Source organism: Salarias fasciatus, chromosome 14, assembly GCF_902148845.1.
Source record: "Salarias fasciatus chromosome 14, fSalaFa1.1, whole genome shotgun sequence".
NCBI lineage: Eukaryota > Metazoa > Chordata > Actinopteri > Blenniiformes > Blenniidae > Salarias > Salarias fasciatus.
The window spans coordinates 27116026-27132807 of NC_043758.1; the positions used below are offsets into that span (position 1 = coordinate 27116026).

The following is a 16782-nucleotide window of genomic DNA, read 5'->3' on the forward strand; positions in this document are numbered from 1 at the left end:
TAGTTTAAATGCTCTTTTTTTAGTATCTAGAGATCAAGTTCAACAGTTTCAAAAATGAACAATCATAAAAATGTTGATTTATATAGATTTTGAATGACTACAGTAACTTTATTAACTTTAATTCCCTATAATTGTCTACACTTTGATATAAACACATTAAATATTCTTTTTGTGTGAATCAAGTGTTTTTCATACATTTTTTTTCAACTGCAATTTTTGTTCTCGAATTTACTGGCATACACATCTTTTCATCTGGAGCGACCAAAAAGACGAAAAAGCAAGAAAATAATCTTTAAATTTAAACTTGGAAGTTTTTGTTTGTTGTTTTGCAGAATACACGTGATGAAAATGTCTATTTTCACAAAACCAATTACTTTTTAAAATGACTATAATCTCATCAAGATGGCAATTTTAATGCTACCTTCTGCTGCAAAACACAGGGAAATGTCCCAAAAGAAAAACCGTTAGGTTATGCATATTTTTAGAAAATTACCCTGACAGCGTGACTTTGGTACAGGTTCGTTAGCAATGAAGCATCTGTCTTTCATGCCTCTCCAATATCTCAGCTTGGGTGTCAGTGTTGTATCTAATTCTCAATAAATAAATAAAACAAAATAATTCTTTTTTTTTGGTCATTTTTGCCATCTGTTCGGAGGGCTGGATTTGAGGGCCAATTTTGGCCCAAAAGCCAGATGTTTGACACTGCTCTTGTACAGTGTTGAATTGAAATCAATTCAGCAAAGAAAATCTGCTGGCTGTGGTAGATGACTGAATGACAATGTTGAGAAATTCATTAAATAGCAAAAAAAAAAAAACAAACAAAAAAAACCCCTCATCAAAATTGTCTTGTCGAGGGGAGCAGGCATTTTCAGCATTCTCAGTCGAGATATATTTCTTATCACTGCCACTAGAAAAAATCCATTGGATGTTTTGGTGGATGTTTCATGGTGGATGTGCAGCTTCTTGCAATATTTGATCTCTTCTCTTAGGGTTGGTTATCACCATGGCGACCACTCTCAGGAAGTACTTTGTAAAGTGGATGGCTTGTTTTTTTTTTTGCACCTCTTCCACACATCCAATTGTTGATTGCTGTGACGAGTCTGAAGAGGCCTGGAGGAGGCTTGGTGGGTCGACTCGCCCCACCACTGTGCCAAATAAAGGTGACACAGTATAAATGTGCTCAGGGAAATCGGTGCAGTGTGGGATCAAACAACTACCAAAGGGCTACAAGTCAGAAACTAGAAGCTGTCAAAACAAAAATCCGTCACTGCTGTTTATCAGCCGTGCTGATAAACTTCCCAGCACTAGTGTAGAACCTCCTCAATAATTCAGCCTCTTGTGCAAGGGCACGAAACAGTATGTATGACATATAAAAATGTAAAACCAAACAGAAAACACACAAACGTAATGAAAAATAGTCCATCTTTATTAATTAGCTTCAAATCTCTTCCATTCAAACAAACGCAACTTTGTACCTTATGTTGCTAGTGCAAGACGTTGACTTATCAGCCCGATCATGGCTGTCAGTCTAAACTCATTTTTAGTTGAATTGATTTTATTGTTAAAGTCTGTGCTTCCATCTACAACTGAAGTCTTTGGAGTCATAAAAGAAGGAATGCCTGATTGTGTTATTTAGTTGGGGGCTACTGCTTCAGCCACTGCTGCAGCAGGACGAAGACGTGGTCCCGGGCCAGAGACAGCTGTGGGAGATCCTCGCTCCGGGCTGGGTACATGTTGGCACAGTGAGCCGTTCCTGCACCAGAAAGACAAATAAAAACAGAAGAGAGCAGAGTGGTCCAAAACGTGATTAGAGGAGAACAAGCGAGGCATTGTTCGAAACTGGGGGTGTCGAACTCACGTTACTTCAGGGTCCAAATTTGAGCGATGTGGTCTCAAGTGGGCTGGACCAGTAAATATAGAAATAACTTGAACTCTAAATCTATGTTCATAGCAAGTAAGTACCAGAAACCACATTTGTACCCTGTTTGTTTAAATAAAAAGTTCAAATAATCCACACAGAACAAAGATGAGAAGGTAAATTCCAGGAATTCTAAACTGATTTGTGTTGTTATTTTTTTCTTCTCCATCCTTTAGATTCACCAGTGCTTCATGGTTTCGCAGGTTTCCCCCCCTCACCTTTGATGAAAACAGCAGGCAGGTCGGGGCTGATGTCCTGGGTGATCCCCAGGGCATGCCACGGGTCGATGGAGCCGTTGGGGAAGACGATTCTGCTGGAGCGGATGTCGTAGCTGCCGTAGTACTCGTTGGTCTGGGCGACGGCCTCGGCCACCTGCTCGGCGCTGATGTTGTAGAAGCTGGCGCACTGTTTCACTTGATACCTGGAAGGATTAACAAAATTTACCAGAACCGCAGATGTAATGTTGCCAGTCTGCTGCAGTGAGGTAATGGATAGGCAGGGAAACAACTGTTTTGTACTCACTGGAGAGGAAAGCCAGTGAAAGGCTGGTTGGGGGAATCGGTGCTCTGGTAGAATCCAAATTCCGAGCAGGTCTGGTAAATCCACTGCCTTCCTGACAACACACACACACAACCACAGACACACTTCACCCATGACTTGTTTGTTTCTTACAGATCAAGTGAGGGTACTGCAGACAAGCTTAAAAAGGCCTTCACTTTCCGTTATTCAGCACAAACAAATAGAGGAAAGTGCACAAGTGAAACCACAAGATGAGGCAGTGGGAGTGCAGGATTCTGCACTCCCACTTTTTTTTTTTTTTTTTTTAACTAAGAGACCACATCCTGCGCCAGTGATTTATTCACACCAGTCCTCCCACTCATGAAGCTGGATGAGCTACAGTACATGCAGAGCAGTGGGGCTCGACCGGAGGCCTGTGAAATGGAACAAGTCAAATAATCTTCACTTTACTGCAGAGCACAACACAAGAAGGCATCACCTCATAAAACAAATCCGGGTTTACTGCAGGGATTTGACAGTGCGAACCACAACTCCACAGTGCCACTGCTAAAGATGAAGACTGAATAAGACGGTATGTTCTGGACTGTAAGGCCTTGTTTACATGACAGTGTTTAAAGTGAAATCCAAAAACTTCCGTTGTGTTTGGGGTGTTATACTACAACGGTGCCAGGAGTCACTGAAAACAGCTTTCTGAAAATGGCTCCCAAGGTGGAACTTTTAGAAAACACTCCGACTCCATCTCAATACAAACAAGAGAAAATGCAACGTAAAAAAAAAAATGCTGTTGTGCATGTGCTCCATGGCTATAGTGAACAGTTATCTTGCACATGAGTGAGTGGATTCACTGAAACAACAACTCTGTAACTTATATCCAGGATCCTCAAGAATTATGTATAGGTAATCACATTTCTTTTAAATTTTCTTGGTAAAACAAGAATACAATATTTACATGTTTTGCACTACAGACATGTCAGTGAACGAATCCCCACTTAACATGGCGAGATGCTATTTTCATCAAAAATATTTGTTCCTGAACTACTACTAATTCTAAATTTCATGTATTTTTTGATCTCTATCAGCATTTCAACCATCTTATTCATAGATAACATAGGTAACTACAAACACTGTGAGCAGGGAGCTGTCAGGGGTCAAAAGTCGTGCTGAGGAACCCATGGTGGCAACAGCAGAGAGATTCAACGAGCATTTCTCCAACCTCTAGCATTTTAACCAAATACAGCATTTTCAACATTTCTAAACGACAGCGTATAATTTATGATGTGTGCGCTCCTTAAATTTTCGCTTAGCTTTGAAAAGAGGCGTCAAACATCAGGCCCATGTTCCAAAACCAGTCTGCAAAACCAGCTAAACCGCCAAGACAATTATAAAACCGTCAAAGAAAACACGGATCGTTCAATTTTTAAAACAAAATTTAAAAACTTAAAACTTAATAGTCACGAACACAACACTGAGAACCGAGCTGAGATACTGGCGATGCTTACATGAGATGTAGCAAAATAGCATTAGCCTCAAAGCTAGAAAGTAAAAACAAGCGTTATGCGACAGGAGTAAGACATTTTTTTGACAATTCACTGTATTTTCTACCTGAGGATATCATTAAAATGATCTTTATGTTGAGGTCTTGTAAAAAATAAAGCAATTTTCATCACGACAACAACAACAAACTTTACCAGTCGGGTCCACTCAAGATGAAATTGGGCTGTTCCATGACCCCAGAGTAAATATAAGTTTGGCATACTTGGTTTAGAAGGAAACGTATTTCTGGAGTTGTTGCAGGATTTATTTTGTACTATACTGATGCTATTTGACACTACTTGACCTGAACATGCCCAGTCTTCTATTTTTGTGAGGAATGGCTAATGCTTCCTGTCACCAGCATGAACAAAGGGCAGTTTTCTCTTCTTGGTTACACTTGAAACCACAACCAGAACGGCTCCTGACGCATGGCTGTGTTGTTTTTTCTTTTTGTTGTTTTTTTTTTCCCCCTCCTGAAGCTGCTGCATCCAATTGCCACGGGTTCCTTTGCAGTGGAAATTTTCAATTGCACATTACAAACATGGTACAATACAATCAAACCAAAAAAAAAAAAAAAGACACACAGTAAATGTTGTTTTTCTACCACTCTGAAAGTCCAACGATGACATCTTTAAACGGGTCTAACTAAAATAGCTTTATTTACACAAAGAAAGACAGCCTTCCCAGGATACACCCACCTCCACCTGCAGCCGTCCCGTCCCAGGACGTGTTAGTCATGTCTCTGACGTAGTTGCTGAAGCTTGCGTCCAAGCATTTCATGGAGAAAGTGTCCATCATGAGGCGGGCCACGGCAGCGTACCGGGCGTACGGATCTCCCAGCGAGCGGTCGCCCATCACACCACACAGGACCTTGATCGTGATGTTGGTGCCAACTACACCCTGTATTTACAGAAAAACAGCAGAGAAAATAGAAAAATGTAAAAAAGTAAATGTAACTATTGAGCACCATTCAGACAGGGCAATTCTCAGAACTTAATAAATAGACACATTCAAACTTTTCAAATACATAAAACAAATGCATTCAAGGTTGAAAGCAAGCAATCAAAAATCACTTAAGTGATTAAGAGTCTGAAAAACTTCATAACCTCTCACATTTTCACACTTCATGCATTTGGACCGACATTACTTTGCGCTCTTCCCAAAGTGGATGGAGTAATCCTGTTTGCACTGTATGATAAAACCAGCCTGTAAAGACAGCAGCTTTTCATTTGAAACATCATTTGCTCTTTGTGTTTTTAACAGCTTGATAATTGCTGATACAAAACACCTGGTTTGAAGTATGAAACTTCACTTGGATGGTATGTTCACTTCTTATCAGTCCCATATCAAAGTGTTAGTGAGGCTCACTTCCTCCCTCCCATCATTCCACTTGACTTCAGATTATTGCAAAACTGGATCCTTCCCGTAATTTAACAGTAGTTTTATCATCACATCAAGATAACATTACGCAAAACCACTTCTCTCTGAGCCAAGAAAACCTACCATGTCGACTTGCAGTGTGCTTATAATTACAACCACATGGCTACAAAAATGGACTTGTCAGCGTGACATTTGAAAGTCCAGTACTTTCAGGATCTTGTTGCCTTTTTCATCTGAGCACCTAAGTCAAAAACAAGCTTCATTTTACAGACAAATATCGAAGAAAAAATGTTGCAGTAAGTGTTATTTTGTATGACAAACGGCAAATGATTTGCAGGTTGAATGATGTGACTGCTCGTTGAAGGTATGGTAATTACTGTGAGTGCAAAACTGTGATTTTCCAAAAGAGCTCAGTATCACGTTTAGGTTTAGGTACAAACATGAATGAGCCAGATCTATGCAAGTAGTGTCTTTTTGCCTTTTCCATCCAATATTTATTACACATCTATTTGTCATTTGACAGATGCAAAAAACTCCAGAAGCCCAACATGCTTCTGACATTCCACAGGGCTCAAACACTGGATTTCTGATCTGAAACACCTCAAGTTGAAGGCCAACACGGTGAGAAACCGTGTGCGCATTTACTAAGATCATAAAAGAAAGGATCATGATCATACCTAATTTTGGCACAATGGCCAAAAGAAATAGAGGGATTAGAGAAGATTGACGTGTGCATGACTGAAACGCATTATTATAGGAGTATAACGAGACTCGAGTTACCAGCAAATAGAAAAAGGTCAAATCTTAGGGCAGGTTTACATGACAAGGCTCTCAAAAGAAAGTGGACAACCTTTCTGAAAAACGATTCTGATGAGAGAAACAAGAAGCTTAACTCTTCTTGGCCATTTGGCATTGTATACACACCCACCCTGCCAAACTACACCATCTGAAAACTTAACTGAGTCAAACTAAAAATTGCAGAATTGAAGCTACCCTCAATCTGGAGGTTCCGCTTGCTACATTGTTCCTGTCATAACTACCACGGCCACAAGAGGTCCTCATCAAGGTTCCGTTCTCTCTCCAAATTCCACCTTGTTATTCCCTATCAATGTAACTGATAAAGACTCAAGAGTCATTCTGACTAAATCAGAATCGGGTAGCCAACGCATTAATCTAATCTTGAGAGAAATCAGCAAGTTTTAACCGGTTGTGTGAAGACAGTGCTGCTTTTGAAAAATTTTTTCGCTGGAAAAATTGAGGAGTTGTTCTCTTTCACTTGCTTTTTGCCGATGTTTGGAACCAAAGTCCTGCAGAGATTTCTGTCCTGAATCACTAGATTCAAATGCATCACAGGTACCCAAGAGTACTTAGGCCACTCTGACCTCTACAATGAAATACCAAACGCTTCTTGAAGGTAGCTCTTGGCAACTTCTGGGAAATTGTGCTGATCTACTCCCTGTAGAACTTCTAAGTGGCTGCTATCCAACATTGTGATTTTTTTCCCCTTTGCAGGTATAAACTTGCCCACAGTAAAATGTTTTATTTATTGGAATGAGGGTTGAAGACGTAAACAGTTGGCAGAAATTACAGCGGCGCTTGGGTGCAAAACGAGAGTCTTGTTAAATATAAATGACCCATGCATGCTATCGCCTCTGCATCTCCTGAGCAAAAAGAGAAACTGTTGTTCCACAGGCTGTAGTGTTGCATAACGTCCTTCCGTATTTTATAAAGCAGCCCATTGAGAACCCATCTACTGTGAAGCCACCGCTCTGACTCCTGTGATTGAGTTACAGCACACTCCTGGTTCTTACCCACATTCCTCAGCGGTACCTAAAACCTGGTAGCTTGCTCTGTGCTCAGCCTTTTGTGTCCCAGAGGCAGCTGCTGGCTGTGCATGCTCGCTGGTGCTGTGGACTCTGTGGCCCACCGCTCCGCTCAGTTCTTTTATAAGCGCCTCTTTAGCTTGGGGCGACAGGAAACCAGAGAGACCAAAGAGTCTTTTGTTACTTTTTTCCACATCAGCTTATTGGTAACCGGACTCACGTCTCCTCGAGGCACCAGGGGGACAGAGAGGGGCTGGGATGGGAGGAAAAGGGGAGTGGAGAGGAGGGATAACTGGTAAGGGAAGATCCGAGCACCAAGTGGGAGGGAATGGAGTCTTGTAAAGCATAAAAATTAGAAACGTCCCCATGAGAACTTGGAGATGTTTGGGGGCCATGTAAGGGCAGCAACGAAGTTACACACTCATCAAAAAAGTGGTAAAACAAAAGTATTTCACTGACGAGAAGCAAATTGTTTCACATGGAAGCATCACCATTGAGGACATGGGTGGTCGAGGGTGACTCATGCGCATGGTAAGCAGTGGCTGGTATCAAGAATCTTACAGCCTGGGTGGCTCAGTCGAGATAACAAGACCTCCCTGTGGTTCGATTCCTCATCCTGCCCTGTCCATTCATGGAGGTGAAATCAGGCAAGACATTGAACTCTAAACTGCCTCCAGTGACATGTAAAGGCCTTTCATAGCAGCACTGGTGCGTGGATGGGTGAATGTGAAGGAATAAAACTGCTTAAGAGACAAAGTCTGCTAAATAAGTAAAATCTTATTTGTCTAATGTCCAACCAATAACTGCTCTTTAATTGACCTTGGTTCCCTCTCGTTCAGGGGCTCTGGATGAATACCTACACAGGTGACCACACTTAAAACTCCAAACAATGACCTAGTTTGAAAAATAGCTGACTCAGCAGATCCTGTTTATTCTTCTCACCAAAATGATTTATGATGAGAAAACAAACTGTGGATTACAGACCCATGGGCTGGGGCAGTGCTCGCTGGGAAAACCTGGGTCCTGTCGTTCCAGTAGATGTTACATCAAGGGGTGGGGCTCTAATTTTCCCAAAAGGCCAGAAGAAAAGAAGACCGAGGCCGGTTTTTGCACAGCATGAATTCTTGATAAAAAGAAGTTGTTGACTATTTTTATGAGCTCTGCATCACTTCATCCAACTCTGTCTGGAACTCATGTTCAGTAGTTAGCTCGAATTCAGTAAAAAAAGACAAACAACAAAAAACTGCTATTTTTTTCCATTAACTGTTGTTTTATCCACTGTGAAACACCAATTCATTGAGGTGAAATTTGGTCGATCTGCAAGCCGAGATGCCAGACCCAACCAGTACTGGAATAATGACCAATAATGTAAAAAACAAACACAAGGACACGCACACACCGTCATTGGTCGCAGTAATTCCATGGATTCCTGCAGCTTCTATTGACTCCGAAAAAGACTCAAATAGTTTGACACACCCGGTGACGGGCTGACTTGACCTCCACATTCCCAGTATTCCAGCTGACTGGATATCTGTGGGAGGTGTTGAGAGAATATGACAGACTCATGGCTCCACTTTAAAGATCAAGGTGTTGTTGTCCGATAACAACAGACTTCTGGACTTATCAAAGGGGATCTCCTTCTTTAATTTAATGACTAACATGGTGTTGGTCAAGGTTTTTTACTGTTTTGGCTGATTGGTAAACAAAACAAGACATAAAATATCAGTTCAATTAACTCTTTAGATCACATCAAAACCTGTAATCCACGATTGATCTCCTTTAGCCATAATGTGAGCAGGTTGCAGAGCTTTAGAAGGTTAAAACAGGTTCAAATAATATGGAGAGACACACGTCACAGGCCAATAACGTGCCCCTTAAACCCCCGCAGGGGGCTCTCCTCCAAGGGAATATCTTCGAGCCTCTGGCTGTCAGACAATGCAGAGTTTATTAAGTTTCTGGATACGCCTTCACCTCATAGCTGCTGTCTATTCAACCAAGGCCAGACACAAGGTCATCCTGTGACCTGCAGAACCCCCACAAGAGCCCCCTAATGTTTTTTTTTTTTTCACTCTTGAAAAGTTTTCCAGAGAGAAAAGAGAAGGTTTAATTTTTTTTTGATGAGCTGATCAAAACTGAAATGAAGGAAAACATTTTGTGTTGCATTCTTTCAGCTGGTTCATCACTCGTGTGAAGTCTCCAGATTTAATGCAAACGAGTGTTTTTCTAAGGAAAATCAAAACGAGAGCAGCGACAGTTAAAAGTTATGCACAGAGTGAAGCATCTGGTTGGCACAACAAGGGCTTGTTTTATTGCCAATGAAGAAACATCTTACAGTGTGGGAAAAACACCATGAAGCCTGGCTTTAAACCCAAAAAATACCACTTAGAGCAGCAGCGTCAAACACATTTCAGTTCAGAGGCCACATACAGCACAATTTCATCACGAATGGTAAAATAGTGCTATAATAACTTGTAAATTTGAATTTTAACGGTGCCAGAGAGATGTAAACACATGTCATTTGTATCCGATATTATACACGTACATGTTCCAGAATAATTTCCAGAGCTCAGACTTCCGGGTTATCACTGAAGCGTTTATAACATTGTTAGATTTCGTCTTTCACTTAAACAAACAGCATGAACACACACCCTATTTACTGTGCATGAAGATAAACACACACCTTCACTTTTCCAAAATCAAACAAATGCAAAACAAATAGTGCTTGTTAATCTGTAGCTGTAACTCAAATTATTCTTCATATGAGAACAAATACAGAAACTTGTACTTCCTTCTTATACGGGGCTATTAAATTTAACTATGTTACAAATATCACACACTAAACAATGCTGGGTTATTTTGGTAACCTAAGTTATGAGTGTTAAGTTAAATGTTTGGGCTATTTTTATGAAGAGTAACTCATTTGCTGGGTTATAGGGCTATCATTTTAACCCGCTTTCTGGGTTTTCAAGGTTATGCACCTTGAAAACCCAGCTAAATTGTGCAACCCAACGGTTGAGTTAGGAATAACCCAAATTGTAGTTAGCATTAGCATAACCCAACTTTTACCTTATAATTGAACCCAAAGCACGATTTTTTTTCAAATTCAGATGACACCTGGAAAGATCACCAGACACCCACGCAGACTCACACATAGAGGGAATTTATCATCACCAAGAAGTCGCGAACTCAATATTCTTGGTATGAGGGGAGGGCTCCAGCGTTCAGCTATTTCTTATTATGGTTTATTATTTGCACACTGAAATCAACCATCTCACGGCCACTTGCATAGTTTGGATATTTCTAGAAAATGAAGGATGACAACTGCTTCCCTCAGTAAAACCAAATCTGTGGAGCTATTTAAATTGGCATGCAGTGATAAAAAAAAAAAAAGGCAAATGAACACCAATCTGACATAGAAGTAAACCGTTTAGTGAGGAACACTCGGTACAGATTCTCTTCATCACCGCCACGTTCTGCAGAGTTTGGCTCATATCTGCTCTCACCTCAAACTCCCGGTTGTCTTCATTGTACTGGACCACGTCCATGAAGTTCCCAGCCAGAGTTTCCAGGAAGTAGGCAGAGTCCATCTCAGTCTGGACCTGGAGTTTGGAACATAAACTGGGAAGACAGAGGAGAAGAGGAAGGAAGGAACGGAAAAAGAGAGGTCAGAAAGGCAAAGGAGGAAGAAAATATAATAGTGTCACATTTTCTTTCAAAGTTCTCAGCTGTTTGAGGGAGAAATACACAAGTGGAAGCTATTATTTCTGATTATCGGCCAGTTTGAAGCTAAAGTAGTTCGTTTCACTCAAATTAAATGGTGACTCAGTCGATCTGCTATGTGCTGATGAGAGTCATCCGTCAAGCTGACGGTGATGACGTGCGCTGGTGTGTCGACTCCCCTTCAGGCTGTGAAAGTGCACACATGCAGTCATGTGCAAAATTAAGTACAAACCGAGGTAAATGTTGCCTTTCTTTGAGGTATTTGGACCATCAAAACATTTGATTATCTCTTAAGCAGCGTCAATTAAGAAACATGCATTCCTGAAGTCAAACATAAGGTCCGTGGGCCAAAAGCTGCCTGCAAGAGGCTCCAGGCCTTCCTGCCAATTTCAGGCATTTTAAGTAGTAATTGTGTGGCTTTGTGAAAATATGGACATTCTCTTTACGTATACTCTGCACCACAACAAAGGACAAACTTTAAAATGACTTTTAAGAACCCGTGAGAGTCCTACATAGTGAAACTGCAGCAGTCTGGGAGTGGAACAAACCTCGAAACCACCCCCGTGACCTGCATGAGAACATGTCTGCATGTCCACTGTGGTCAGGACGACCTCAGAGCATTAAGCTCTGCCCGACTGACCACGTCATTAAGAAACCGAGTCTGTTTTGCTCACACACCGTGCTGTCTGACCTCCAAATCGCCCCCACGATGCTAAAATAAGGTCTGCAGGCAGCCTACACATGAACTTATGCCTGGAACTGACAAACAATAGAAGAAAATGAAAATAAAACCATGTCACAGGGTGTGGAAGATACTGTCACGGTCTATCTGGGACTGCAGACACAGCAGAGCGCGATACCCTTACATCCCAACAGCCAAATGAGGGGAACATGTTAAATAACCACCACGGAGTTCTTTCTGAACATACTGAAACAGGATGTAGTTGTGTTTCTTTTCTTAAATATCCTGAGTGATCCAGCTGGAATCCAGATAATGTTACATTTAGCGTTTCATGTTTTCTGTCAGGATCAAGAAGGAGCTCAGAATCACGTAAACAGGAGTTTAAGGCAACAGGAACATGGGATTTGAATAAAGCCAGGAACAAACAGCAGGTTCAGTGTGTGGGACAGAAACAAACAGTCAAGTCTGCTAATGTGCGTTAAGAAACACGCCTGGAGAGATCCTGAGCAATGTGATGCTTCGAGATTCCTAATTGTAATCTGAACATTATCAATCTCAAATTAATCTGGGATTTACTGAAAGACATGAGATCAAATGATGATCAGAATTTAGCATGATGAAGCTGAATTTACCATACTGATTATGAGAGTATCAGTCAACACAGACAAAGGGAAATATGTGAAGAACAGCGCCTGGAGCTGTTGTCCTCCCGCAGTTCTCTCAGTTAAAGATGTTCAGAGAGTGGACTGTACTTGAAGTCTTTGGTGATGTTGTCGTAGGTTTTGGGGTCTTGCAGCTTCTTGGCCACAGCGTCTGAAGCTTCCTTCACCAACGTGGGGCACTCTGTGTTCTCCGAGGCCAGCGAGCGCCTCACCACCTCCAGATACTCTGTCAGAACACGAACACACACACACACACACACACTCAGGTCAGAACAGCAAGTCATCCTGAGAACATTGTGGGAACGAAGTGATGAGGAGAAAGTGAACATAATGAAATGTGGGAACATTTAAGCCACCATCTGGGAAGTCACAATGCTGACTAAGTGCAGCCTTGTTTGGGGGGAAATAATAGCTTGGCAGTCGCTGCATGAATGAGAAGAAAAAACAAAGACACATAGTGAGCACACTGTGTACACTCGTGTTTTTCTTAAGTGTTTTCCTCAAGCTCGGGGGAAATGAGGCTCCCATGTCTGCGATAGCAGCTTTGAGACAGAGCGAACAGATGGAACAAGTCTGAACCTCGAATAATGACCAGCTCAACTAAATGACAGAAACGCTGAAAATGATGCCGTTACCATGAACGGCCTCGAGTGGGTGCTGTTTGCTTGTTTTTGTAATGAAACCACACAGGTGTGCAGAGAAATGTATGAAAACACAGACACTGGTATGGACAGAAGACCAAGTTTGATTGGTATTACTGTGGCTCTCAACAATAAAACTACCAAATTCCAGGAGAACATCAGGGCATTTTCAGAAAGTTGTATCTTCATTGGCTCCAAGCAGCGTTGTTGTGCAAACTGACACCCAAACCATAACAAAAGGTTTGCGTTTTCGCTTAAAAATGCTGTGTAAATCGGACCTGAATTGTTCAGCTGGCGGTGACTTACAGTTAAAGTTAGTTTATTGTAAATTTATTTATTCAGGACATACAGAGGATTCAAACTGATACTGAAACAGATTTATGGGAAAGTTTTCGAAGAGAGAATGTTTTCACAGATAGATTTTAAGAAAGGATATGGATCAGTGGCTGAATATGGTCGTGTATGTTCCTATTAGTATTGAACAAGGTGTCTTCATTAACCATGTGTAATTTGGAGGTCAAAGAAACTAAGTAAAAAAACAAAACAAACTAATACTGGAAAAAGAAAAGAAAAAAAACCTGGGAAGTTGACGGTAGCGTGAATGGGTGCGCTGGTGGCCACGGAGGCGTGGACCAGGTGAGGGTACTTCAGCCTGAACCAGGCGGCGAGCGAACCCGGGTACGAGCCTCCGAACGCCACCCACTTCCTGTTGGTCAAGCCCCGGGACTCGGCCATCACCGTGCGGAAGTGCGCCAGGTCGGCCAGCGCCTGACGGCTGCTGAGGAAGCGCAGGCTGTCGGTGCTCAGATCGCTGCCAGACAAACAGATTTATCACAGAAAATACAAATTATTATCCTCCTGAAGTCCTACATCAATTATTACATAATTATAAACTATAGTAAATTCTGTAACAATCCTTTTTTTTTATTCAGAAGTTGCATTACAACTCAATCTACTCTAAAAGGATTGTATTTTCAACTACTCCACTATACTGAGTCACTTTTAAGATGATTTTACACAACATTTTGATATTGAACACTGACATTTTTCTTCAGCATATTTTCTACGGATACAGAGAAGCTCCAGGTAATGAAGCATAAAACCCTGAACACAAGCCCAAAAGTATTTCTCACACAGTACGTATACTAGTTTTTACTTTAACCAAGTATTTTTATTTCACTGCACTTGGTTTTGGTTTTTTGGAAACTTCCTCCTCTACATATAAATCCACCATCCTGGCCCTGGAGAACCTGTTTGTAGGTTTCAAGTCTTTCCCTGCTACAACACAACAGTCACTGCGATTCCTTGGGCCGCATTAGGCATGTGGTGGTGACCGAATCTTTAAGTTTGAAGCGCAGTGAAGCAGGGGGAGCTAAAACATGTAGGACCAGGACCCTCCAAGAAGCCACTGAGCTACACTGCTCAAATACAAGGCTGCCATCTAGAGGTCAAGCAGCAACACAAAGTTGATCAAAAATGTTTTTGTTCCAACTGCAGCTACGCAAAGCCCCTGAACGCACCATGAACCCAACAGTAAGTCATCAGTTTTATTTAAAGAAACATATGCTGACCTTGATGCACTTCTGCATTTGGTATTTTTACGTCTTGCTCAGCTGTCATGCTCAAAGCTTAAAGCGGGATATCATAAGGTCAGCATTACAGTGTGTGGATAAAGAGGAAGTGGCACACGCACGCAGTCGGGTGACTCTTCCCGTAGAAGCGGTGCTCCAGCATGAGGCAGAGGGCTCCCAGCTTCTGGGCGTAGGTGAGCCAGGCGCCCTGCTGCATCCATGCTGGGTTGGCCGGACCCTCCCCGCCAATCATGAGGAACACCGGACCACCGAGCCTGTAGAAGGCTTCATTTACGAAGTACCTCTGAGAGGGGAAGCAGAAGAAAGGAGTCGAGACGGAAATATATCAGAACAATGAACGATTTCTAGATATTCATTCATTTTTTTTTGTTTTGCATTATTTCATAAAGTGCTCACTCTGCTAGTTATTTGCGATTTTTTATTTGTTTGGCATGTTTGGTTTGGGTTAAACGACACATTATTTTCTGTGGGCCTTATTTTTGCAGATTTAGATATTGCTTTAAGTTTATTTAGGTAGGGAGCAGTCATAAGACCAGCATGCACCTGGGTGGGCCTACTATAGTTTTACCAAAGCAGAAGAGGCAGTCGGAAACAATGGGTCCTTCAGTTTTCTTGCATAAGGAAAAATAAATATGAAATGCAATGGCTTTTTCGTGAACGATAAATACCGTACATACTTTTTTTTTTTGGATGCATAAACCACACGATCTTCGAGGCCTTTCGAATTTCGAAGTTTAAGATAAATTTTGTTTGATGAAAAATAGTCACAACAATCACTGTCCAAATTAATTCACTCACAGTTTAAATGCTACAACACCTAAATCAATGTATTGGTGCATTTGAAAGCTGTTGGATTAGAAACTTCCCAGTAAGAAAGTGGGAAGTTTCCAAATGCAAAAAAAAAGTAATTAGACCTCACTTGACATTATGACATTTATCTACATGAGAAACACAGATTGATTTCTCATTGAACTCTCAGCAATTAAAAAAAAAAGGGAAAAACAGTAGGATGGATTGGCTGGCTGGCTTTAAGAGCTTTGGGGCTTTGATTGTCATGGAATTTGCATTTTCTTCCTGTATACATGAGTTTCCTCCAGTTTGCTTCCATAGTAAGTATTGTTCAGTGTGAATGTGTGTAACTACAAAACTGTACAGAAGATGACTATATGGATAGAATTGATATTAACATCTGTGCATCTCAGTTTTACACAAAAAAGTGGATGATGCTGGTGAAAATGTTGACCAACACTGATGGTTATTAAGATTTGAAGACAATATTGTGCATATAAGGGCAACTGGTGGTACTGCCATTACATACTTGACAAATGCATTTCCTCAGCTTGTCAAAGATAGTCAAGTAAAGTCGATTAAATAAACAACAAAAAAAATTTGTGAAACAAATATTTATAGAGACAGTTTTAAAATGTATGTTTGGCCTGATTTGGTGACTGAGCACATATGATGGATGACTGCAGTTCAGTCATTGACCTGCATATTTTTATGGGACTGGCATGTTAGTCTGGTGATGTTACGTGACTGCAGTCAGCTGAGAAGTTTCTGCGGTCCTACTTTTGTGAACACAGAAAACCTGCTTAAAATAACCCAACAGCCTATCAAAGACTTCTTATAACGGATTAGACAAGCTAAAGGAGACTCGCTCACCTGTTTCCACAGCCGGTCGTCGGCTCCGTTGAAGTGGTCCAGTTTCTGGGGGAACCACAGCTCCTCCGGCGCCTCGCGGAGCTGCTGCTGCCCCAGAGCATGGAGCCTCCCGAAGCCCTTAAAGCGGCACCAAGCCGGGGCACAAAGCGCCAGCAGGAGGACCACGGAGAGCCTGGGGAGAGAGGGGCTGAAGGGTCTGAGGGGCAGAGGAGAAGCCATGTTGGGTAAACAGCTGCACGCGAACCAACACTGCGGTCACATGACCAGCCGCAGACATTCCACGTGATCTGCAGGAAAAAGGAAGTATGAGCTTCCTGTTGCTTGTCTTCCTCTCAGTAAAATCTACTTTTTAGAAATGTTCCCCACCCATGGCAATCCAAACAAAATGCTGCAGTTTTGAATTTTATAAAAAATTTTTTAAAGAAAAACCTACCTGACGTTTTGTCAGCTCCTAATCGTAAATCAAACACCATTAACTATTCCTATTTCTATTCCTATTACAGTGAAATTATATTTGAGAGAAATCAGTTTAACTTTGCAAGAAAGAATATAAAAAGATTTGTATTTATATTGACATTTATGTATTTATTTTTTTCTTATTTGTGATATTTATTTTATATTTTATAAAATTTATTTATTTTTAATTTCTC

At 41.3% G+C, this 16782-nt stretch overlaps 1 protein-coding gene across 1 annotated transcript; it reads right to left on the reverse strand.

The window, feature by feature from the left end:
* Positions 1-1408: 1408 nt before the first annotated feature.
* Positions 1409-16375, reverse strand: prss59 (serine protease 59, putative). The gene is made up of 9 exons (XM_030109233.1): positions 16133-16375; positions 14572-14753; positions 13457-13689; positions 12328-12463; positions 10677-10791; positions 4669-4870; positions 2441-2531; positions 2137-2339; positions 1409-1753 (listed from the first exon to the last, which is right to left on the reverse strand). The coding sequence occupies exons 1-9, from the start codon at positions 16349-16351 to the stop codon at positions 1644-1646; spliced, it is 1491 nt and encodes a 496-aa protein (XP_029965093.1). The 5' UTR covers positions 16352-16375; the 3' UTR covers positions 1409-1643.
* Positions 16376-16782: the final 407 nt, after the last annotated feature.

Bases quoted from the DNA above. Each gene is read 5' to 3' on its own strand.
- prss59 (XM_030109233.1), bottom strand. From the start codon at position 16,351: ATGGCTTCTCCTCTGCCCCTCAGACCCTTCAGCCCCTCTCTCCCCAGG. The intron at 12,464-13,456 runs GTTTTTTTTCTT...GTGTTCTGACAG, and splicing joins CGCTACCGTCAACTTCCCAG to AGTATCTGGAGGTGGTGAGG. The intron at 1,754-2,136 runs GTGAGGGGGGGA...TTTCTGGTGCAG, and splicing joins GCCTGCTGTTTTCATCAAAG to GAACGGCTCACTGTGCCAAC.